This window comes from Aricia agestis, chromosome 5, assembly GCF_905147365.1.
Source record: "Aricia agestis chromosome 5, ilAriAges1.1, whole genome shotgun sequence".
Lineage (NCBI taxonomy): Eukaryota > Metazoa > Arthropoda > Insecta > Lepidoptera > Lycaenidae > Aricia > Aricia agestis.
In genome coordinates this window covers 18,959,248-18,986,238 of record NC_056410.1, presented here as the reverse complement: position 1 = coordinate 18,986,238, position 26,991 = coordinate 18,959,248, and the positions used below count along the sequence as shown (strand labels likewise).

Here is a 26,991-nt window from a genome sequence, read left to right as displayed (position 1 = left end):
GATCAAATATGATGACAATTGAGACATTTATCTATGGCAGCATGTTGCAATTAATAACTAATTTAACAATTTGCAACAAAGTCATCATGAGACTTCGATGTCTGTTCGTCTGTCTCCAGACTGTAACTCAAGAACGGTAATAGCTACAGAGTTGAAAAAGACGAACAGACATCGAAGTCGCATGATGACTTTGTTGCAAATTGTTAAATTAGTTATTAATTGCAACATGCTGCCATAGATAAATGTCTCAATTGTCATCATATTTGATCTGTCAACGTCATTGTCATTTTGTCATTGCCCTTGTCCTCTCTCTTTTGTATATCTGCCATTATGCCATTAAAAAACGGTTCTTTCAATATTAGAAACAGACACTCCAATTTTATTTATATGTATAGATGTATAGATTAATTAGAACCTACCTGCATAATGATCTTCAAAAATCAATATTAAAGAAGGTCAAAACGTTGAAAATATTTATAAAGTTAGTTTTGTAGAATATTTTAATAAAACAGCTGATATTTCCTCAAGTTGAGAATATAACCAAATTAATAGCTTTCAATTCCTCAACAAACTTCGGCAGCAAACTAACTGTCATTCAGAAGAATTATTGTACTATTTCTCAGTGACACGTGGACATATGAATACTTTATACTTTTGCAGACAAAATCGTATTCTTTGAAATATTGACACAAAGTATGCGAGAAACTAGGGGGAATAATAGGCTTATTAACAAAGATTTATTTCTTGAGTAAAGAGTTTCAACTTCTAATGGATATTATAAGAAATTTAGTACTTAGGTACATATTTTATGTTTCCTGTACGTTGCGTTTGTATTGAGAATTATTTTGAAAAATAGTTTAACATTATATTATGTCTTGCTCTTCAAGACAAACGGTCTTGTACGTTAGTACGCGAAGTTTATTTTTAAAATGATAATTTCATTCATAATTTATTGAATTGATATTATTCAAAGGAAACCGCTACGCTGAGGATAAGTGGTTTCCTTCATTTCATTAACTTTGCGGTAGCTTAGTATGGGTTTTCAAAAAAATATATTATTTTAATACTTAATTAGTATCTTTATAGCAATTACAGCTACATATACAGGGTGTAACAAAACTAAGTGATAATTATTTAGGGTATATAATATGTGTTGCTTATAGAGTGTTCACTGTGAAAGTTGCTACTTGGGAAACTCGTGACGTTCGCTTGCAAATACAAAAGTTAAAAAAATTGGTCGTTCAGCGCTGCTACTTTCACAGTGAACTCTCTACAAGGAACACGTACACACCCTAAAGTATTATCACTTAGTTTTGTTACACCTTGTATATGTGCTTTACAGATCCTTCATCATCGTCATCATCACATCAGCCTATAGTCGTCCACTGCAGCTGGACATAGGCCTCTCTCAATGAACGCCATTCGCCAAGATGACCGATCTCCTGCTACTCGCATCCAACATGTGCCTGCAACAAATCCTTACTAATATATAAATGCGAAAGTGTGTCTGTCTGTGACCTCTTCACGCTTAAGTCGCTTGACCGATGGATGATTTATGGAGATACGTCGAGATACGAGTCCCAGGAAAATGCTATTAGTTATTACTATAATGTTTCTTTTATGTTAAAAAAATGCGCGGCACCCCGTTTGTTGAATTTCTGCGCAAAGCGATACGTATTTTATACGTGGGAGAGCCATGCTTCGGTACGAATGGGCCGGCTCGACCGGAGAAATACCACGTTCTCACAGAAAACCGGCGTTGAACAGCGCTTGCGCTGTGTTTTGCCGAGTGAGTGAGTTTACCGGAGGCCCAATCCCCTACCCTATTCCCTTCCCCACCCTCCCCTATTCCCTTCCCATCCCTACGCTCCCCAATAGCTCCCTCTTAAAAAGGCCGGCAACGCACCTGCAGCTCTTCTGATGCTGCGAGTGTCCATGGGCGACGGAAGTTGCTTTCCATCAGGTGACCCGTGTGCTCGTTTGCCCCCTTATTTCATAAAAAAATATATATATACATTGTTTTTATTAGAAATATCATCAGACACCAGAAAGGAAACAATTAATTTAAAGAAATTATTTTTAAGACTGCCTTCACATTGAGGCTGCCTTCACATTAAGTCGCGAGCCGTGCGGCAGCAACGCGGCTCGTTTTAGTATACAGTTCGACAAGGCTTTAATTGAATGTGTCAATTTCAGTCAATCAAAGTGCGCTGCTGGTAAAGGAGAACTGTAAAAAATGACGTTTTTGTATGATAGAAGTTTTCTCGCTACGTTCATAAACAGCCTTGTCGAACTCTAGAAGTCGCGCGGCTGCCGCACTACTCGCGACTTAATGTGAGGGCAGCCTTAGTCGCGAGTCGCGCGGCTGCCGCACTACTCGCGACTTAATGTGAGGGCAGCCTTAGTCGCGAGTCGCGCGGCTGCCGCACTACTCGCGACTTAATGTGAGGGCAGCCTTAGTCGCGAGTCGCGCGGCTGCCGCACTACTCGCGACTTAATGTTAGGGCAGCCTTAGTCGCGAGTCGCGCGGCTGCCGCACTACTCGCGACTTAATGTGAGGGCAGCCTTAGTCGCGAGTCGCGCGGCTGCCGCACTACTCGCGACTTAATGTGAGGGCAGCCTTAGTCGCGAGTCGCGCGGCTGCCGCACTACTCGCGACTTAATGTGAGGGCAGCCTTAGTCGCGAGTCGCGCGGCTGCCGCACTACTCGCGACTTAATGTGAGGGCAGCCTTAGTCGCGAGTCGCGCGGCTGCCGCACTACTCGCGACTTAATGTGAGGGCAGCCTTAGTCGCGAGTCGCGCGGCTGCCGCACTACTCGCGACTTAATGTGAGGGCAGCCTTAGTCGCGAGTCGCGCGGCTGCCGCACTACTCGCGACTTAATGTGAGGGCAGCCTTAGTCGCGAGTCGCGCGGTTGCCGCACTACTCGCGACTTAATGTGAGGGCAGCCTTAGTCGCGAGTGGCGCGGCTGCCGCACTACTCGCGACTTAATGTGAGGGCAGCCTTAGTCGCGAGTCGCGCGGTTGCCGCACTACTCGCGACTTAATGTGAGGGCAGCCTTAGTCGCGAGTCGCGCGGTTGCCGCACTACTCGCGACTTAATGTGAGGGCAGCCTTAGTCGCGAGTCGCGCGGCTGCCGCACTACTCGCGACTTAATGTGAGGGCAGCCTTAGTCGCGAGTCGCGCGGTTGCCGCACTACTCGCGACTTAATGTGAGGGCAGCCTTAGTCGCGAGTCGCGCGGTTGCCGAACTACTCGTGACTTAGGAGTCCGTCAAAAATATATTTTAAAAAGCGTCCGCCACAAAAAAAGTTTTAGAAACTTCATATCTGTAACTAGGTTTTGCCTGCGGCTTCGCCCGCATGGAAATCTGAGAACGACTTAATTAATTGAGAAAAAACCTAACTTTTTTACTCACATAAAATTTTATGTCACTCCAGCCTACCTAGCATACGCCAACGAGATTTTGACATTATGAGACGAGTAGTTACTCGTCTCATAATGTCAAAATCTCGACATTATCTCGACCAAACTCTATAAAAATGTGTTATTTCGATGATAGATCTACGCGAGAAAAAATGTTTGTCATGCTAGGGTCAATAGAGATGAAGAGACAAACCATCAAACATCGAGAAAACATGTAGAGTGAGATATCTCGTTGGCGTATGCTAGGTAGGCTGAACACTCAGCATTGTATATCTGTGTTAAAAATTTTTTGCAATCGAACCAGTAGTTTCAGAAATTACCAGTGCTTACCGATAGTTTTAGAGATTTGATTTAGATTCTGAACGAAACAAACAAAAAAAACTTTACCTCTTTATTAAATTACTTAGTGTAAATAATGTACAAGTATTATTTCTCAGGAAGGAGCTGTTACTTCAGGTCTAGTGAATGCAGGCTTCTGTTGCAGCAATTTCTTTATAGCGTACTCGATAACTTGTAAAGCCTACTTAGTACTTACCTCGAGTTTCTCTGTCCGACTACTCGTATTATTTCTTTATATTTCAAAAGAAAACTTATTTTGAAAGGTTATACTTTCTCAGTAAAAGATGATGTTTCTCTCAACTGTGCTGGCGTGAAATTATACATTTATCTGCTCTATAGTTGAGGAGGGGAAGAGGGGATTTCGGGAGTAGCTCGAACGTGTCAGATTAAGCTTGCATAGGCGTCATGTGCCTAGTTATCATGGTATAGAAATCAGATTTCTCACGTGGTGGGTAATTTTTTTTTTTAATATTGAAATGTCGTCGGATCTGTCAGATTAAGATAGGGGATGTTTAGTATACCCCAAAGAAGCTTCCATATAAAGCAAATATAAAGCAATAAAATATCAAAGGTTAGGTAAGCCTGTAGGGACATTTTAAAATATAAAAAAATAAATCTTCATATTTTCTTAACTAAGCTTCGCAGATTTTTTATTTTGCTCTAAACTAAATGATTAAGTCCTTGTTGTCTAAAATATATTTATAATTTACTTAAATAAGCAATTTTCTGAATATATTTTCTTTTTTAAAACTTTAAAATGGATGCAGTTTCTGAACCCACCGCTAAAATAAAAATAAAACGCTCTTATTTATTTATTTAACCGTTTATTGCACACAAAAAACATGTAACAAGTTATACTTATAAAGAAAGACGACACAACAGGTACTGCTTATCTCTAAACAGATTTCTTCCAGCAGACCTAAGAAGAGAAATTTGATCAGAAAACATCAGATAGGGCGTGCACAGATAAACACAAATGAAATATACAACTAAATTATTACTATGATAAACAAATTATTATTTTTTTATCAGCTTTACCTAATGTACAAAACCTACTAGGTCACCATGACGCTCGAGTGACTAGAAAAATAGCACTCTCCCCTCCTTTACTACTATGTTAAACATAATATTATTAAGTATCAATCGTGATTGTACTACCCTGTAACGGGTTATATCATATCATCATATAAACGCCAACAATGAGGTTCATCACACAAAGTACACAATACGCATTCAGAGGCGCTAAACCACCATTGGGTTAACCACGTGACAAAGGACAGTAATTGTTATAGTCGGCCAAAACTAGGGTAAAACTGATATAATTTCAGGTCATATACCCAGGTTTCTATGAGTTTTTGACAGGTATCAGATGATTATTGCAAAGCAGTTTTTATTGGTCTGAACAAATTAATCTATCAAGAATTTTTAAGGAACATGCGCAACGAAGGCGCTGCTAACAGCAAGCTTAGTATAAAAGCAGCAAAGAATGGACATACTGACAGATTTTAGCGAGAAAATGGCATATTATCTTTGTAAATCTGTCACTTTGCCTATTCTTCCGTAGAAAGAAACCATTTCTTTGGTACCATGCAAGGCCTACTGGTGTTGCCAATAAACTTATAGATGACGAGCTTTTGCCCGCGGCTTCGCTCGCGTTAAAAAATATTATTATATACAAACTTTCATCCCCTATTTGAACCCCTTGGGGTTGAAATTTATCAAAATCCTTTCTTAGCGGATGCCTACGTCATAACATCTACCTGCATGCCAAATTTCAGCCCGATCCGTCCAGTGGTTTGGGCTGTGCGTTGATAGATCACTATGTCAATCAGTCAGTCACCTTTGAGTTTTATATATATAGATTATTTAGTGGACATATTTTTGTGATGTTTATAATTCACGATCCCTATTGAATAATATAATATACTAGTCACAAAACGTCAGAAGCACTAGTGGTGACTGGTGAGCCATGTCCTTGCTAAAGGTGAGTACACACTGTGCGACACAGAAAACTGTGCTGTATCTGTTACCAGCACAGACATAGATCAAGATAGATACCGCATTTCGCTCCATTTGTATGAAAACGAGCGTAAGCGTTTATACGTGGGAGAGCCATGCTTCGGCACGAATGGGCCGGCTCGACCGGAGAAATACCACGTTCTCACAGAAAAACGGCGTGGAACAGCGCTTGCGCTGTGTTTCGCCGAGTGAGTGAGTTTACCGGAGGCCCAATCCCCTACCCTATTCCCTTCCCTACCCTCTCCTATTCCCTTCCCTTCCCTACCCTCCCCATTACCCTATTCCCTCTTAAAAGTCCGGCAACGCACCTGCAGCTCTTCTGCTGCTGCGAGTGTGCATAGGCGACGGAAGTTGCTTTCCATCAGGTGACCCGTTTGCTCGTTTGCCCCCTTATTTCTTTAATAAAAAACACATTTTAACTGCCTACTGTGACGTACCGATGATAAGAAACGTGTCCATTATCAAGGCTAGTACGTTTCTATTTGAATTTCCACAGCTCAATATGGCACTTTTAGGCATTTGGGCATTTTTAAAATTCCAATTGACATCCAATTTCGATAGCAGACTAAAGAAAATACTTTCGAAAGACGAGCATTGCTCGTCGTTTGGGAACGCAATATAGCACGCGAAGTACATACATATGCGGTTCTGTGATTATATCTTATAAAATAACCCCCTTACAAAGTTCCATGAAAAGTAAACTACAAGAATTATTTGAACATTTTTTTTGACTCGGTTACACTTCCATAGTCTTTATTATTTGAAGACCAAAACCTTATAGTATACTGTTACTAATTAAATAGTAAACTATTACTAAGTTATAGTACACAATACACATAATATTTAATACACATCCAGACCCAGGAACATTGAAAACTTTTTGCTCCGTCAACGGGATTCGAACCCGCGACCCCCGGCTTGAGCTGCCACACACTCAAACAATTGAGCCACAGAGGTCGTCAGAGACGTCAAAATATCTATACCTTTTATTGATTTTGAATTTTGAGTTAGGAAGTGTACAGAAATACAGACAGACACACTTTTTCGTGTATTAATATTATGAGAATGGCCAGCCATGAAATGGCGTAGTATGCGCTCTTATAGGGGAACAATATGGAAGGAAACGGAACACAATAAATGTGTTAAAGAGTTGCTTCATTCTATTGAGAGGACGACTAACCCAAAAAATCAAACATCGTCCTTCTCTCTTCACACTCACGCCCGTCTTTCATATGCCAGGTGAAAAAGTACGACGCGGATTCATCGCCAAATTAGTTTTTTCTCAATAACTCGATAAATATACAACATTTTAAAAATCCGCTAGGTCGATCTCTCAATGATAGAATTTTATACAATGTGTTAAAATATTAACTTAGTTCAATGCACGGTTATGGCAATAAATGAAAAATTAGATGTATCTTTGAGATTTTTTTCTACCAAGAAAATTTTAAGATATCGTGTTTTTGCTCAGATCGAATTCTCGGAAATATAATGTAGTATCTAATTTTAGAAAATGGAAGAATTCGGGGTTTATATTCAAGTATAAAAATGAATTATAAAAACGACACTTTAGGGTTAGTCGCCCCCTTAATAAAACTCTCACCCGCAGGAATGCTGTATTTTGATATTACCAACGAAATTAATTATAATATTGAATGGAAATAAAATATGAATATGTAATTAATACCCGGCGTAATGTAAGCTTTAATTATGTTTTTGATCATAAATTATATTAATTATTCAGATAATGGCGACTTTGAGAGTGAATTAATTTTTTACGATGCATTTTGCCGAATAGGTAGTATTTATAATATATTTTTAAAGACTTTACTTGTAACTCGAGTCTTAAGAGCCTGCTGCCAAAGATATCAAACCTCGCTAGCCTCGCCTATACACAACGCTATCCTCCAATCGTGTAATATTATAATGATTCCATGTGCTTTACGCTGCAGCTAATAGTGAACTGTATTGCGTAACAATGGTTTCCGCATTATAGCTCGAAAGTTATAATAATAATATCTATGAACGTTTCACACCACGTCAGTCTGGCCCCGTGCTAAGGTAAAGGTCGTAAGTCCCAAAACTGTTTTTGATGATTACTTACTTAAAAATTAAATACAATACTAATATTAATTCCTTTAGCCATTATTTTATAAAGTGCGTGATTGTAGTAGTGCAAGTTATTTAATGATAGTAACTCAATAAGTGTAACAGATATTTGTTGAAAAGCCTATAAAGATTCATAATTTCGAAAAATATAACTATTGAGTCAAAATAAGTGAATCGTCTTTTCCGTTAGGCAAATATTAGATAAATATACAATGATTAAATAAATCTTAATTTCATTTAAGTCAATGAGTCAAAGAGAATCAGTCAGAAGTCAAACAGCAAAATTTGGCAGCTCGCTCTTAATTAATGAATAATGATATTATTTAGGTTGTCATTGTATTAAAGTTATTTATTTTATAGTAGATTGATAGAAGGCGAAACATCAATCGGTTTATAATTTATATTATATTATAATTATGACCCAGTGACCTAATATAAAACTTGCTTGGACTTCCACGAATATTTCAATACTAAAATTAGTTGCAGCCGTTCTTGAGTTTTAGCGAGACTAACAAAATATAAAATTTTATTTTCATTTGAAATATAGATTTACCATGTACCATGTAATATTATATTTCTTCAATATTAGTAATTTCGAAGTGTTATCGATAAAGGACATTACTTCGATTCAATTTCCCCCTCCGTATCCCATCAGAGCAAATTTTGTGAAGAAAGTAATGGGAAGATTATCTCGCGTTGAAAAATGGGGAGCAAAGCGTTAGAATAATCTTATTCCACGATAGGTGCACTCGCCATTCCTTTATTAAATAATTTTATAGATAGAGTGCAGTATTAGTCATGTCATAATACTTTGAGCTGATATTTTGAAGCTAAAAAGTGAATAAACACTTTTCAGAGCGTTAAGTTCATAATTTGATGATGATTTACTTTTTCTTTATTTTTCATTTATGTATTCTTACTACGATTATAAATGCGAAAGTTTATGTTATAGGTATCAGTATGTCTGTTTATCAGTCAATTACCTTTTCACGCTGAAACCGCCGAACTGATTTTGGTAAAAGACATGGAGGTACTTTGAATCCCGGGAAAGGACAAAGGATAGTTTTTATACCGCAAAAATGTGCAGTTCTCGCGCGATTAAGGTGATGCCACGTTAAAGTAAAAAACCGTCTTGGATATGTTTTAGATTGCTTGTTTGTTTGAAAACAAGCAATGGTTAAAAAATTGTTTTTGTCGCGCAATTTAAAAACCATAAATACATTTCATATAAGCTATAGGCAAATTAAAGTGTATGCTTGAACCAATCTATGTACAAATTTTGGAAGCTTAAATCACTCTCCTCTCCTCCCCAAAATAGGAATCCCTTTTTTGACAGAGGTATTTTTGATTGATTATTCTGTGTTATAAAAGTTAACCAATCGTGTTATGCTATGGGTAATTCAAAGACAAATACATGATGAATACTGACAATGAACTCTTATTTCTTAGCTTTAGTCATTGCTGAGAAAAATTGATTTCGCTACAGCCTAATTATTATCAAGGCGTCGCCTTAACGTATTTTGGTGCAACGGAGTCGCGGGCATCATCTAGTAGCTTCATTCATATAACATGCTTTGTATACTATATAAACGGTTAATATTTTGCTAAATATTTTAGAATCGAACAGTTGCGCGGTGCTGACGCAGACAAATCATTTTTCACCGACTCGCCCAGTTTTTATGAATTCATCTACAAAACCTCGGGCGTTGGAATCTTTTGTATTCTTTCGTAAATAGTGTTTGATAAAGCTTCTGACTGGATTATACTCGTTTTGTCTTTTGATAGTGAATTACAATAACTACTGAAAAATAACGATATTTTCTTAGTAAGAATTCTTTTGTTGTGATATTTGAATGCGATGAGAATATTATTAGGCATTTTGCCTTTTGGAGATGGATTTATATGCACCTCTTGTAACTAAATTGTTTTCCTAAAGAGATAAATGAGTAAGATTTATTAACAAACAAACTACATAATACGAGTATTAGAAACAGAGTGCGAGATATTAACCACCAAGAAGAAGTAGGTAGCATCGTATGACTTGATTCATGTAGCAGATGACGGACCTACGAACTTTAGTCAGGTTTTATGAAGCCCAGTCAACTATCACGACTAACCCTGATATGAACCTTACATAGGTCTGCCGTGATCAATTTCTCATAACATAATGTACGTGATTATACATAGTACTTACATACTGCTACTATATGAAAGCGCGATGTGAAGAGGTCATAAAACGTAATAGGATTAACTTCGGTCCCTTTATAATTGCCGGTGGATGACTTAAGCCTAAGATTCCTAATGAATTTATAGAGGAGGTGATAAATTAAGTAAATCTTATTAAGAAATTCCACCGTGTGTCTTTAGGTAGGAGCGTTCTAATGAACGCGCTCAAAATTTATAACACCTTTTACTTTGTAATGCGAAATAATTATAAGTCCCTTATAAAGGCGTTGATTGCTTGATTGGTTCACGAACTTCGCCCGATTAATGCCCCCAAAATGTTACATTTTAAGGAGTTTCCCTCAGAACTGATATTTTAGTTGAATGTAATAATCAAAGAGTAAATGTTTTAAGTAACATGGTTGCGTGGAAATAATTTAGTTATCAGTAAAAGTACTATTTTCAGGAATAAAACTATCCTATGTCTCTATCTAGAAATACCAAAACCAAGGCTGTCTTGATTTTGTTTAAGTCATCACTACTTTTTCTGAGAATTAAAGTACATTCCTAACACAGGTTTAGGATTAAAGAGGTCACAGACAGAAAGAAGACAGAGGGGAGGAACGCTTTCGCATTTATAACATTTTAAGTATACAAAACTATAAAAAAACATAATATTATGTATTACCGTTACCTACTCAAATTAAGAAGTGAACTTTCAAATTCCTCTTTTGTAAATAACTCGTTAAGTCGATACCTATTGTGTTAAAACACCATTGAAATATTACTCTTTTTATAAATTCATTATTTGATGGATAGGAAAAAATACATTTATTTTTCCATCCTCTTCAATATCTTTGTCATTAAAAAAAACTCGGAATACAAAATACTTTAAATATTCCATCTAAACCTTTATTAAATTTGCCAAAGACACGCTTTAGCTCTTAGAGCTTCCTTGTAGGTTTAATTTAAAGTGCCATTATCCTCCCATTGTGTAAACACGCCGAGTCTGTAGTGAAAATTCCAGCAAGCCTATGGGGAAGAAAGTCCAGGTAAAGGGTATATTAATTTTTGGACTTTACTCAAATATTATGCTAGACTAAATTATAAATTTAATTAAACTTTGAAGAAAAGACGAAGCGAGCTCTTGTGGATGATCATCATCCTTTGAGGATGATTGATAAAGTATTTTAAGTCTACTACACAAACCACACTTGAACTGGTTTTTTATTATTCGTAGACTTGAAGTGAATAATGGACACTGAAAATATGAAATGTAATAAAAAACAAAGTTATATTTTATTTTATTACCTATTATATTTTATTACCTGCATTAAATTATAAATCTACTTATAAAATATTAAAAAAATACATGTGGCACTCGGGAACTGCCGCGGTAAAGATATTGCATAGCATTTTTTGTCAACTTATGCAATTATAATGTTCGTACATCTAGTCACACGCACACAAACACCGTGCCGAAGTCTGGCAATGCTGCACCGCTGTGCCGGTCGGAGTGGGGGGAAAGGGGGGGGGGTTAGGTTTTTTCGTTACGGAATTTCTTGATTCGGTCACCGCGTTCAAAGTCCGCGATAAAAGTTATGCAATATCTTAAAAATACTAATTTTTAGATCTATGAAAACATAGATGCTTGCGCGGCAAACAAAAGCGCGATGGCAATGAATATTCCAGAGCTGTACAAAGACGGTGATCCCGATATGGTTCTGATCCATGTGGTGTAGTTGGAGACTCTCGTGTAGACCTCAGGGTATGATGATGAGCGGCATCCGTCAGACAGGGACAGGAGACCGGTGAACACGCCATTACATACTAGAGGGTTTCCATCGTCACCCTGAAAAGAAAGATATTTAGTTAGAAGATGGACCCATATTGTGATCTCTCACTTTTGTTTTTGTGGTCTATGTAGTTACCATTCTAGCAGTAGGTATCATATTGGTCCACAAATTTTGAATTCAAAGACCTATTAGGTCTTTGCCTTTACTATTATTTGGAAAAATATCGATATCGATATATTTTTTTTATTCAGTGACATCTCTAGTAAAATCCGCCATTTTTAGTTATCTGAAGGCAGGCGTTTTTCTTGGTCATTTCGTGTCTATATAGCTTCTTATGTCGATGATAATATTTACATATAAATCCGGGCCCTAAATTATAAGCAATATTTTATCCAAAAAACTATACCGAATAATTTGCTACTAATTTTAACTTTTATGCGGATTAGGTAGATTGATATTTGATAGTAACAATAATTATTGTCGTATTTTACTTTGAAAAATAAAGTCATATGAGAAAAAGAACGTCAAGGTATTATTATAACCCAAGCGATTTACATAGGAAACAATACTTTCCATGCAAAGTAAGTCATTAACGATAGAAACAGTGATAATATTGCGATACAGAATGTAATTTGACGCATTATGCCTCGCCACTGCATAGTCGAGTGGTGAAATTTCACATTAGAACTCGCATTAGCAGCGAAATGATAACCGCTCAAGCACTTGCTAATGGCCTATCGATTTCAACGCTGGTGTAATGTTAGATACTGTAACGCAGTGAATAGGCAATTGGAATTAATAAACGTGTTTGTGGAGAAGGCAATTGGAAGTAATAAATGTGTTTGTACTTTGTAGGTATACGGGGTGTAACAAAACTAAGTGATAATACTTTAGGGCATAGGTTCTCAACGTGGGCGATAACGCCCGCTTTGAGACTTTCGGGGGGGCAGTAGAATATCCAGAGAAAATTAGGGAGCATTGAGATGGCGCAGATGGGGCGTGGGTAGATTAAAAAATATAGTCTAAAAAGGCAAAATAATACACGCTAATCACGTACTAAAGTAAAATAAAAATTAATATCGTTTTATTTTTGTTAATAGGTAGGTAATCTTTTTTATCACGTGTGCACGTATTATGGCAGGACGAGCAACGGATCAAATGGCAATAGCTGTTTCAAATTCGCCACAGATGGTAGGTGAAATTGAGATGGGGCTCTAGAAAAAAACATATCCTCAAAGTGGGCGATGAGCAAAATAAGGTTGAGAAACTATGCTTTAGGGTCTGTATGGGTCCCCTATATAGAGTTCGCTGTGAAAGAATCAGCACTGAAAGAGTAACTTTTTTCACCTTAATATGGAAACGTTCATGACGAAGGGGTGCTTGCCCATACGAATTACAAAAAAAAAATTGCTCTTTTTCACAGTGAGTATAAGGGATACATGCACACCCTAAAGTATTATCACGTGATTATCACTCAGTTTTGTTACACCTTGTAAGAACTCTGATTTTTTTTATGTCAAAATCATTGTGTTAAACTAAATCTTGTATACCCTTGCGCTACTCCCCTGGGGAAAGCGAGGATTAAGAGACTCGTTTAAAGGTATATTCTGTACATCTATTATTAAATACTTGGCGGACTATGTAGCATAAGACGCGTGGTGATAGCGTAGCGTTAGCCGTCACTAGCCCAGTAGAGCACACAAATCAGAAGATTTCAGTATAAAAGAATAAAGGCCATTTTGTGTGAATGCGTATGTTCAATTGCGATATAATTTAAGTTTTTTTTATTTATTTAATTTGGGACCGTCTATGGTCTCTGCGCCCATATCCTTTTTTTGCTATCTTTGTATTGTTTTTCGCACCAAGAATAATTGAATTAATATTAATTTAAATTAAAAATTTCGAATTATTGCTAATATCATACGACATACTTCAAGCTTCTTAAAACCAATAAACACGAATGACTAAACAATAATAAATAGCCTAGATATTAAGTAGACTTGTAAAGTACTCGTAGGCGTAGGGACTTTAAAAACGAATGCTGTTCTTGTTCATAAAAGCATACGCTTTATGAAGCTCGCAACTACGTTGCGCGAAAACTTATTTATCGTGAGGGAACCGTACACTTTTCCGAGATAGAAATGAGTATAGATAGTGTTATGTATACTTACAGCACACCCAGACGACATGGTATCGTAGGAGACGGCGCACACCATACTGGGCAGGATGTTAAGGGCGCCGGCCACGGGGTTGTACAGGGAGGCGCACAGGTCCTGGTTGTAGATGTATTTCGTAGCGTACATCAGCTCTGTGTTTCCCTGGAAAGACGTTTGAGGAATGTTTAGATTAGCTGAGAAATAGCAAAAAAGAGGCCTTTGCATCCCTTGTGGATGATTGATACAGTATTTTCAGGGCGAAGTATCTAACCATTCTTCAAAATATACTGTAGTGCCTGCGACAAGATTTTAAATGTCCGTCTATGGTTGCCGTAGTCGGCCTAGTCCAGAGGAATGAGTAGGTCAAAACATCAACCATGTGCAGGTTTCCTCACGATGTTTTCCTTCACCGTATGAGTAAGGCTGGTTTTATAGTTAAGCGTTTCGGCAGCGCCGTTGGAGCGCCGCGCGTTCGAAGATGTATGGGGGTAGTAGTTGCGTTTCTAAGTCGCGCGCTTGAGCAGCGCCGTTCGCCCGTATGTTCGTTACATCTTAGAACGCGCGCGCTCCAACGGCGCTGCGAAACGCTTAACAATAAAATCAGCCTAATAGTAGCCTAAGGGCGATCTCTGCGTTAAACGCGCGCCACCCGGCCGCGAGGCGTGCTTGTTTCATGTCGTCCCATAGAGCAGCGCTGCGTTGAGGCGGGTCAGCCGTCGCACGACGACTTATGGCGAGCGCACGGCGCGGGCGGGCAACCGCGCCGGGCACACGCAAAACGCAGCGAAAGCCCTGTGATTTTGCGTTACTTGTGTGGTGATACAGATAGTTTAATGGCAAATAACTTGCAGATTTGGCATAACCAATTCCAAGCTACAGATTCGGCATGACCAATGCCAATGCTAGCGCGGTGAAGGCTCTTACAGGGTATTCTTGAGTTACATTATGAGATTTATGTGATAATCATGGAAGGTCATATTTAATCAAATGGCTAGCTAGGCCTTAACATCCGCTGTGGATGATTTATTCAATATTTTCAGAGCGAAGTAACCACTCCTCAAATACTGTAGTGCCTGGGACAAGATTTTTAAATGTCCGTATGGTTTGCCCAAACGCATACGGCATTCTCGCATCATAGTCGGCCTAGTCCAGAGGTAAGAACTAGTCAATACGTCCGGGACCAACTATGTGCGGGTTTCCTCACGATATTTTCCTTCTCCGTAGGAGCGTCCGTATTATGTACTATGTGAGATCAGAAAATGTCTCGTTGGTACGTACGCCTCCACCCGGGATCGAACCTGCACCCTCTACGAGTGCGAACCACAGGTCGACCCATTAGGCCACGGATGCTCTAAAACGGCTACCCCTATGATAAAACGTTAAAATTACGATTAAACATAATATTATATGTATAGGGCTATTATTTCACCAGTAAGGGCTCCCATAGATACATAACTGCGAATTCGCATCCCATCCCATCATTGTCATTTTTTATTATGAATTTTGTCGCAGATATTTGCGATGCGATGACTTAGTATAGAGAGATCGCAATCACACTAAATAAGTAACTTTATACGTGGGAGAGCCATGCTTTGGCACGAATGGGCCGGCTCGATCGGCGAAATACCACGTTTTCACAGAAAACCGGCGTGAAACAGTGCTTGCGCTGTGTTTCGCCGAGTGAGTGAGTTTACCGGAGGCCCAATCCCCTACCCTATTCCCTTCCCTACCCTCCCCTATTCCCTTCCCATCCCTACCCTCCCCTATTACCCTATTCCCTCTTAAAAGGCCGGCAACGCACCTGCAGCTCTTCTGATGCTGCCAGTGTCCATGGGCGACGGAAATTGCTTTCCATCAGGTGACCCGTTTGCTCGTTTGCCACCTTATTACATAAAAAAAAAACTCTACAGAACTGTATCATTTTGCTGTATGCACCGTCCTTGTAAATGTAACCTTTAGACAAAGTAAAAGTATTTCAAAATTCAACAATGACATTACATTCAAGCTCTGCTTGTGTTTTCACATACAGCGCGGAATTTTAAAATGTCTGGCCGGTCCAGTGGCGCTCAACCATGCACGCTGTATGCTTCATTTACGTGGCGTTTCCAATATCGACGTGTGCTAACTGCTGAATAAGCATAATATTTTAACAATAGTCAATATGAATTAAGCATCATAATAATATTATAATGTTAACGAAATAGTAAAAATAAAATAAAAATATGCTAGGTTCTATTGATGACATGATATGTCATCTATACATAAACTCGTTCTGCCAAGAGTGTCCTTGCCCATATAACGTGAAACACCCAAGCCAGAAGCCTCGTAATATGACACATTTGACGCAAAATGGCGTATAGCTTTTTGAATCTACTTATTAGCAAAAATACCATCGTATGGTTATGATACCACGAATTTTATCTTAATTATTCAATTACTTAATATACGCTTTCCTACGCTTTCAGATGGCCTATATTTCATATCATTTATTGTAACAAACACAAACCTTAAATCACAAACATTGAATTTTAAAGCTTCATTAAAATAATATCTGTACGGAGTAAACGTGATCATATTTCTAAAAGGAAATGTAATAAATATATAAAATTATACATTACGGACGAGTAACCTGATATTTTCAGCTCTTGAATTTCGTTCTGTTCATACTTTTCACAATATTGACAGATTTTATATTTACAAATCCCCTGGAAGCCTGACGCCTTTGAATATTATTTGCGAATAGTGAAGGTAATTTTTAAATTTCCGTTTTGCTAAGCCGGTTGATTCCGATGCTTTATTTCAACAGTTTATTGGAACTGTATAAATATTGCTTTCGTCGCCTTCGGGTATATATTTTAACGCTTTATAAAATAACTCTATAAAATATCTAGAGAGTATAATAATGATTTTGTTTGTTGATCATGTTGAATTTTATGCATCTTTCAAATCTTTTTTATCAGCTCTTATCAAAAACCAATAATATTATGTAATATTTAACTATTTTACTCTAGTCTACGCGGTATAAAATGTAAAGCTCCTTATTATTGGAACGAAGTTCCTTATCGTGCGTTCGGCGTAAATCTGAAGGCTAGACAGAACGATATTTGACCTTGATTTGACCTGGACACTTTTATTAGTACCTGCATGTTAAGGGCAGAGGGCGTTGATAGTAAGTATTCCTGTGCGTTAACTAGATGGCGTTTTTTTTTAAATAAACAGCGACGCGTTGTTAGTATTCCTGGGCGCCAATAGATGGCATTTTTTTGTTTTATGTATACAGGTTTTTTGAACATAAGAAATAACTTCGTTCCATTCGGGTGTCCCTTGACACCTCTCAAGTTTTTTGTTTTTAAACAGTTTATACTGCACAAAATCTTTCTACTTTCATTCTGTGGCAAAATGTACTTATCCCTATTATGTCATTACTAGAATATGACGCCCGCAACTTTACTGTGCCAAAATTCGTTTGTCGCGGGGAACCGTATATTATTTTAACGGGATAAAGAGAAAATCGTATGTCTTTTCCCGGAACACAAAGTACCTATCTTCATACCCAGCTAAATCGGTTTAGCGGTTTTGGCGTGAAGAGGTAACAGACAGACACACTTTCGAATTTATAATATTATACTTAATATTATAAATACGAAAGTGTGTCTGTCTGTTACCTACTGGGTATGGATTGACTTACGGTGGTTGTGGAGTTGACTCCTCCCCATCCGGTGACTGTGCAGAGCGTGAAGTCGGCGGGGTTGTGGCTGGCGGCCGGCAGCGAGATCGGCGTCACCGCGTTTTGGGCGAATGGTACTGTAAGCTATGAAAAAAAAAACAACGAAATTACAAAAAAATGTTTATACATAAAATATATTTAATGTGTTATGGTGTTACTGATATTATGCTTTAGGGTGAAGCCAAACGAGCGTAATTTGTGAGTTGTGAGTCGCAGAATTTCGGTTCGGCAGAATTCTGCTGCATTCAGTTTCATACAAAAGTTCTGCGTAATTTTGTGAGTCACGATTTGTATGAAAATATATTAGAGCATAGAGCCGCGGCAGAAATTCCGCAGAAATTCACCCTAATTGTGATCTGAAAAGACTTCAACATATTTTGAGTCGATACATTTTTTTAGCTTTTAATATACTTAGGTATTATTATACTATGATATCGTAATTTTGTAATAATAATTATTTTGGTGTTTAATTACATTCAAAATATCATACTTCTAAACATAACATACCTACAACAAACACTTAGTAAACCTGACGTACATGTTTTACTGTGTAAATATGATGCAAAAATGTTTGTTTATTACGAAAGCAATCTCGTAGTCCAATTTTTAGTTTTTCCCTCCGCGTGGGAAACCCATTTGTAAACAGTTCGTTAGGGCTCGCTTCAAGTTACGTGTTATCGAAAAGGAAAAACGATTACAACACCACTCAGCTGAAAATTCTGCATCAACTTTAGTTCCCAGATGAAATTATATTTGCTCTCAAATCTAAAAATCTTACAAAGTATGCGGCTTAAATGTTTATTAGACATCGAAACTGTATCAGCATATTGATGGCAGGGATTTTTCTGCCAAAGATTCGAAGATTTAAAGACTACCTATTTGCAAATCAAGACGTGATATGCGACATTTTATACAACATTAAAACAATGATTATACTTAGACAGTGCTGGCAAAAAAGTTAACGAATCAACATGCATACTTGACTACAGAATTTCCATCAAGTCACGTGGACAGCTTTGTGTCAAATTGTGTGCAAGTTGAAAATTTTAATACGTCCCGAAAAATCATAACGCCGCTAATTCTTTTTTTTCACTTCCAAAACGTTTTCTTTTGTTTCATTAAAGATTAACCGATAAACATTTCTTTAGGCATGCGTTATCATGATAAAAATAAATAGAATGCTTCTTTGAGACCAGACCAGGGTAAATTCCCTAAAAATCATGATATCACAGTAAAGGCTAACCCTGAACGGATTATCGCAAGTTACTATAGAAAATATAGATAATGCTACATCGCAAGTGTTTATCAGACCATATCTTATTACAATCTATTTCCTTACGCATTATTTTTTACTGTTTTACGCTGATTTTATGAGTAATTTGATAATATCGTAACTTTAATAGATTGGAGTGAAACTTGTAGTTTTTAAGTGACACCAAATCATTACTCAACGAAAAGGTCTCCTTTTGAATTTCCAAATTCCATGCATATAGTAGGTACTTAGCACAGGGCCAGACTGACGTGGTGTGAGCGTCTATAGATATTATTATTATATTATTATAACTTATGAGTTATGTCAGTTGGACCGTACCGCCTAAGGGGGGATTTCACCATTCTCACTTATTAAAACTTAGTTCTCATTGAACGCGTTCACGCGGCGACGTAAATCTCGTTTTCGTTCACATGTATTTCACATTCTTCTTCTTAATCTCGATTTAAAAAATCGATGCTTACGTGACGTCACGCGATGATTTTACATGTTTTAACATTTTCTAGCCTTGTCACGTTAATATAACAACAATATAGCAAGAAACGACACATAAACTAAACAAACGATTTGTCAAAACTGTCATCTTGATATTTTTTTCATCATGTGTTAGTTAGTTAGTTAGTTTCGCCATGACACTATACTGACAGGACTTAAACGCAGGTTATAAGGTAGGAGTTATTAAGGTGCAATTTCACCAAGCACACTCAAAACTTCGTTTTATAAAACTTAGTTCTCATTGAACGTGTTCACGAGGCGACGTAAATCTCGTTCTGTTTCAAATGTATCTCACAAATTTCTTTTGATCGCGATTAATAAATCTAAGTTTACGTGACGTCACGCGATTATTTTTAATGTTTTCATCACTTTGGAGCCTTGTCACGTTAATTTAACAACAAAATAGGAAGAAACAATGCATAAACTAACCAAAAGCATGTTTCAAAACTGCAATTTTGATATTTCTTTTAACTATGTCTTTCGTTCCGCCATTACACTACACTGACAGGGCTGAACTTCGGACATTGGGCGTTCAGAAAATAAAACTTTTTTTTTCCGTGAAAGCGTTCAGTTTATGTTGGTGAAATGCAATTCGATATTATAATCGCGTTTATACGTTTTGCACCGATTCAGTGTGCATTGAACGCGTTCCATTACTTTGGTGAAATTGCCCCTAAACCTCGAGCATTAGGCGTTTTGAGGATAAAGTCGGCTTTGCTTAGACCGCGTTTATTTCATTTTGATGAAATGCCATTCAGTGTAATAAAAGTGTTCATACGTTTAAAACCGGTTCAGTGTACACTAAGCGCGTTAAATTTTTTTAGTAGGTAACATCGCACTTTAATTCCTTAACAGAATTTTAACATTTATTAATTTATTGATCTATAATATTAATAATCATAAAATATTATTCCTCCGTTATTTCAGATTTGCCACAATATATAACGTGTCGCAAAACAATTATTATTGTTCAAACTGGCAGCAGTTTATCAGTAAACAAAGCTTCAGAATCGTTGAGGGAAATCATGTTTACTTTATGTAGTACCTAATTGTATTTTCTTGTTATTTATAAATTGATATGTCAAAGCGAATTATATTATCGCGTTCAGAATGTTTCAATTATCTTATCAACTAGATCAAGGTATTTTCAATTCATTTGAAGTTGTGGATCATCCAAAAACTTCTATTTAAATAGAATTCTTTGGGATCATCAGAAAAATTAATGAGATGTGGAATTTGTATTTGGGCAAGGTGGTTTTCGATTACAGTGATAACTTAGATTTTGTATATTTTTTGTGAAATTCAAAACCATTGGAGTAAGGACTTACTCGTATAACACAGAAAGTCTAACTGGGCTCAATTTGTGATTTGATTTCTTTCACGAATTTTTTGCAATAGTATTTTGTACTTTAAAGCTGTGACAACCATAGAAAAAAGGGTAGAGGCAAAAATGCGTATTCCTCTTTCACTCATATCGGATTTTCCTTTTGACGTTCCACAAAGCAAATCTACTCGTATCTATATATTAATACGTGAGCCAAAAACTTTGTATCCCTTTTGACGAAAAATGGGGAAACGTAGGTGAATGAAATTTTGCACATTTATAGTTTATATGGTGAAGGAGTGCATCGAGCTAATATTATTTTGAAATTATGCTTTTATCATACATTTTTTTAACAAATAAAACATTACACCCACTACAACACAAACACTAGGAAAAATGACAGATTTTTGAGTGACAAGCCTATACATACGAATTATACTCTTTTATTTATGGTTGAAGTCTGTTGACAACAAGGTGACAAATTGAAAATGGATTATAGTTTTTTTTATTGATTCTTAGATACTATTAGACAATGCTTACACGGCCAGTCTGAGATTACCTGAGTCCCAGAGACAAGAGTTGAAAAAAATATGATAGTCAATATTTTTTTAACAAAATAAGTAGTCCTAATGTCGTTGAAACTAAGGTCGAATTTCGACCATTGGGCAATCTCTAGTTATTTTAAATCCTTGGATTTGTTTTCAAAGTTCCTGGGTCATGGTTGTGTATTAAATTATGTGTATTATATAATAAAAATCTTACATAATATATTATGTATAGTATAAAAATATTGAATATATTTCCGTTGTCTGGTACCCGTAACACAAGTCCTTCAGGTACTTAGCACGGGGCCAGACTGACGCGGTTTGAAGAGTCCGTAGATATTATTATTATTATTATCATGGCTTCAACATCCAAAAAATGCCTTCAAAAATATCTACATACTATAATCCGAACGCTGCGTCCATCCGAACAGGGTATAAATTTTGGGTGTTCGGACTATCGAAGCCCTACTGTATTGGTTTATGATATTGCAGGTAAACACAAAACTTACCGTAATAATAGCGATGTTATTCAGCAGCGCGGGAGTGCCGGTGTAGTCGGGGTGTATGGTGAAGTTCTGTATCGCCCGCACTCGGTCCGCCGAGGTGTCGTTAGTGAGTAGTGTGGCGCCCGAGAATATGCGGTACTGAGACGGGTTGATGAGGACGTATTGACCGCTGAGAGAAAAATTAAAAATCAAAAATATGGTCACAGCACACATATTAACTCGGAAAGGGATCGTCACCGTATCGCCTTCGCCTCGCTGTCAACCAGGCGTCACCTAACGTACGCAAAGCGTATCAGTAGCGCCTGTACTTCAACTCGGCTACGGCTAGGCAACGCCTCGCTTACGGCTCGCCGACCGCTGTCTCCTTCCTATCCGAGGCGAGGCGATTACGTTACGGTTCCGGTTAGTGTACGTTGCAGTAGGGAATTTCATATAAACAATATTGTACGGCTCGAGGCGATACGGTGCCGATCCCTTTCTGAGTTGATATGTATGCTGTGACCTTTAAACTTTCGTTCAAGCTAAAATAGGTTCCTGTTTTCTGTTAGGTTTCTGGGTAGATATATTACTCTCTATTTTTTTGTTGCTGAAAAGAACATACTCGCGATAGTAAGCCAAATTAAAAATGGGGTTAATTCATACTGACGATACGATTATGTACTGTAACTTCTTGGTGGAAATTCATGTTCAATTCAAAAGTGGAATAAATTATCCAAGAAAAGTGAATAATTATTATAGAATGACGATCTTTAATTGTCATTTTTAATGTAGGTATTTGCAGTGCTACTCGTATTTCACAATATCAGAAATCGATATAATGCCGATACACGGTTTTATAGGTTAGCTTCATACTTATGCATGAAATAGCCTTTTTCGCCAAAAAATCCTCACAAAAAACTAGCAAAGTGCCAATAAAAAAAGCTAACCCAGCAGCAAAATCGAACAAACAGCTTGCGGTGGTGAGTACGTGCTGGAGGGAGATGAGGGCCCCGCCGCACCGGTGTCCCCTCGTCGTTGACTGCTGATTGCCTGTTAGCTGCAGGGATACCTAAAAAGACAAGCTGTTATCAATCACCCGAAAATGCTGAAGACTTTAAAGCCAAATTTTTCGTGGTTTTGCTGAATTGTGAGTGTAAATTCTGATGTGAGAATGAGGATTTTATGATGAATGGTTTACTATTAGTTGAATCCTATTACATTAATACATGGCAAGAAAACTGAAAAACTGTAACAGGTAAGTTGTTATGTGTATAATGTATATGTCGCAGTCATCTGGTTTAATCTGCGATTCGATTGAATGCTAACGCATTCATTGAATGACACCATTCATTTGAATGACTAAAGGACAACTTATCAAGACGTTGACTGTGACGTTTAACGTTTTGACTAAAAGTCATAATAGAGAAGTCGTTAAATGGGTTCATTTTGACAGGCTCATTTGATGGTTTCAAGGATAACAGTGTTTACACTAACACACTGTATAATATTAGCTACTATAGTATTATATTAATTTATTTAAGTACTTACTGCGTATGGAAACTGCCCTGTCGCCGCTAAGTCTCCATTGCTTATTCTACTTTGTGAAACAACACTGGCACCTGCCAATAAAAATACCACGATTAATAATTAAAAAATGTCTGAACACAAAAAATACTACTAAGCAATACACAAACAACACAAGGATTAAGGACTAAGGTGTTGTTTAAATAATAATATACTAAGATTGAAAGAAAAACACTAATAACATGGTGTCGCGATGTTTGTGTGGTTGTGTAGATTCGCTCATTTTGTTACAAAGAAATCAAGATAACATTCATTATCTAAGTCGCTGGCTTTCAGCGTTTGACAAACTTTAAGTCTTACCAAAAAGAGGTCAAATTTACGGTGAACTAGTCGTCTGAATAATTATCTTGGCATTGAGAGAGCGAGTCAAAGTTAGAAGTCAATAACGAGGAAGCATCCGATATTATCGACATTGGTCGATAATATCGGATCTGACTATCTCAATTCTACGTTTTAATGCAAACCAATGCAGATTCGATCTTTTTTAAATCGCGTTTCTTTTGTGATATTTGATCTACAAATATTTGAGCAATGGAATTTCAAACAAAAGACATTGACATTTCATTAGAATACCACGTTGTAGTTTAAGAGAAAGAGAAACTGATGCCTAGTTTCCAAGGTTTCTTGACAAGAGTTTATCTTTTCTATAGCGTTTTTGATTGGATAACTTCATACAAAAAATCGGCAAAGTACGAGTCGGACTCGCCCGTACCGTTATAGAGCAAAAGTAGACAAAAAATTGTGTTTTAGAGTTCCTTAGTCAACAAGGAACCCTTATAGTTTAGGTCTGTCCGGACGGACGGACGGACAGACAGAGATCGAAGTCTTAGTAATAGGGTCCCGTTTTTACCCTTTGGGTACGGAACCCTAAAAAAACAACTGGACATTTATTTAATCAAACAAAGAATTGAGCTGCAGTAGAATTGGGGTACTGTTTCATTTCGCCATCGAAACAGATGCGGAATGTACGGAAATTGAAAGACTGGGTGAAACTTGTCCGAAATTCAGGAATTTATTGACAACCAGCCTTCGAACGTAACTTCGTTCATTCTGTTAACTATTCGAAACTGTAGTTCTGTACTTACATAATTTACCTAGTAGGTGTTCAAGCCCGTCACAGACTTAGCTTTAATATATATTAATATACCGTACTATAATATATATTATAGTAGCTACCAGAAATATATATTATAGCTGAGTGTGCGGTCACGCGAAAATTAGTATAGAAAATATACCTATAGTAATATGCCTAGCTATAAAAACATTAATATATATTATAGCTAAGTCTGTGACGGGCTTAAATATATTATATAAATATCTCACTTAATTAATATTTTAGTAAATATACGGTAAAAAATTATACGGTACAAACAAAGAAAACAAAAAATAATACAATTATAACAGAATCGAGGTACGATTCTGTATCGTATTATTTTTTGTTACCGTATATTTCTTAAAATATTAATTAAGTGATATATTTATATAATATATTTAATACCTACTAGGTAAATTATACGTTTGAGTAATCCCATCAAAAACATGCTGTAAAAAAACCAAGTCTCGCAATTTTTGTGTTCTTTCAAGGTAATTAAGACTTGTGTTCTCTCAAAATTAATCGACTTGGTACATGGATCTCACAACTTTTTAGGGTAGAAAAACTGAGTTGCTAGACTTGGTTTTTTTACAGCATGTTTTTTAAGGGATCTCACTTATTTTTGTAGAGTCCTACTTTTTCCTTTTTGGTACCTTTTACTTCTAGAATATCAATAAGTAACGATTTTTCTTAAATCCTCTTTCTTATGATTTTTTCTTATTTTTGTAGGTAGTCTTCCTCTTTTTCTTTTCAGGTACTACTTCTTGAGCATCAGCTTCTTGAGCTTAGTTTTTCTCCAAAGCCCACTACCTGTCTCAATTTCTTTTTTTATGAAATAAGGGGGCAAACGTGCAAACGGGTCACCTAATGGAAAGCAACTTCCGTCGCCCATGGACACTCGCAGCATCAGAAGAGCTGCAGGTGCGTTGCCGGCCTTTTAAGAGGGAATAGGGTAATAGGGGAGGGCAGGGATGGGAAGGGAAGGGAAGGGAATAGGGGAGGGTGGGGAAGGGAATAGGGGAGGGTAGGGAAGGAAGGGAATAGGGTAGGGGATTGGGCCTCCGGTAAACTTACTCACTCGGCAAAACACAGCGCAAGCGCTGTTTTACGCCGGTTTTCTGTGAGAACGTGGTATTTCTTCGGTCGAGCCGGCCCATTCGTGCCGAAGCATGGCTCTCCCACGTATAAAATACGTAATCTAACGAAGCAACCAATCGACTTGATTTTTGGCATAATATTATACTTAGTTGAAAGGATGGAGAGTAACAAAGGGTACTTTTGGTTTTGGAAAAACATCATGTTTCCAAAGGAGGTTTACAAGAATATTCGTATTTTACGTGATTTTCGATTTCCACGCGAGCGAAGCCGCGGGCAAAAGCTAGTGCCTCATATATGTAGGTACCTATCTACAACTATTATTCCTTCCATTATATTACGTACAGGAGATATCGATGGTACGGGTACAATGATTCATAAACTGCAAATGTAACTTTGTAATCCTATACCTAATCTTACATTTATATGGGATTACAAAGTTATTCACAAAGGTAGTGTATCTAGAAAACTAGACAGAAATTACTGAATGTTAAGGTTTTCCCTTGATTTAAACACTAAACATTAATTATAAGGACTAAATTTGAAGGTCTTATGTCTGCAAGAAGTGCTTTAGACTTTTGATGATTGGTCTCTCAGTCAGTCAGTCAGTGAGTGACAAAATTAAGAAAGCTTAACAAGTTACAATTATTCTTAAACTACTGATTCAAATTGAATGAAATTTTAAATATACCGTGATGATGGTATGGTGGATAGATGGTACAACCGTACCGCTTTTATGATTGACTTGGCGGGGGCACTACCGTGCCCCCAGATAATATTATGATGCGATTATGAAATTCAAATTCAAATTCTTTATTAAACATACAATAATATACAATAGTATAAAAGCTAGGTAGCGTACATCACGACTTCTAATCCCATGCTAATTAAAAACTTCTGTTATGGCAATCAGACAACAGATGCACGCCGAACAATGAAATAGTTTATTTAGTTAAGTAACATAGACTCACTTGTTAGTAGAGGCTTATAAATTATTATGTTAGTAACATCATATGATAATATTTGGGTTTATTTAAAGAAATACTTATATTATTATTTTATCTTAAGATAAATAAACATTAAAAAACTTACAAAAGCAGCCCAAAATAATTCCAATTACAGCCTTCATTTTCACTAAATTATAACACTTAGCACAGATCACACAATGTCAATATTTGTACTGATTGCTGATCGATTTTTATCGTTATTTATATCTTTGTAAAGTGAATCAGACAACAAGTTATCAGTTTGAAGAAAAAAGATAAGATTCGTAATTTTGAGATATAAACAACTGCTTATTAATAAAAAAATATGAGCAATTTTTTTCTTAATTTGTGATTTTCATCGTTCCTTTCAACTATAC

The 26,991-nt window shown here is 37.0% G+C and overlaps 1 protein-coding gene and 1 long non-coding RNA gene across 2 annotated transcripts; one reads left to right on the top strand and one right to left on the bottom strand.

Annotated features, from left to right (window-relative positions):
- The first annotated feature begins 96 nt into the window (after positions 1–96).
- LOC121727259 lies at positions 97–22,387 on the top strand. The gene is made up of 3 exons (XR_006035642.1): positions 97–107; positions 16,754–16,758; positions 22,334–22,387. It is a non-coding gene; the product is annotated as an uncharacterized LOC121727259 (long non-coding RNA).
- On the bottom strand, positions 11,626–26,991 carry LOC121727258 (trypsin 3A1-like). Its single transcript, XM_042114984.1, has 7 exons — positions 26,721–26,991; positions 23,405–23,475; positions 22,804–22,925; positions 21,881–22,046; positions 17,699–17,821; positions 14,026–14,172; positions 11,626–11,910 (listed from the first exon to the last, which is right to left on the bottom strand). The coding sequence occupies exons 1-7, from the start codon at positions 26,755–26,757 to the stop codon at positions 11,692–11,694; spliced, it is 885 nt and encodes a 294-aa protein (XP_041970918.1). The 5' UTR covers positions 26,758–26,991; the 3' UTR covers positions 11,626–11,691.

Coding starts and splice junctions, on each gene's coding strand:
- LOC121727258 (XM_042114984.1), bottom strand. CDS start 26,757: ATGAAGGCTGTAATTGGAATTATTTTGGGCTGCTTTT. Junction 17,822..21,880: donor ATAACATCGCTATTATTACG/GTAAGTTTTGTG, acceptor TTTTTTTCATAG/CTTACAGTACCATTCGCCCA. Junction 14,173..17,698: donor GAGTCAACTCCACAACCACC/GTAAGTCAATCC, acceptor ACGTCTTTCCAG/GGAAACACAGAGCTGATGTA.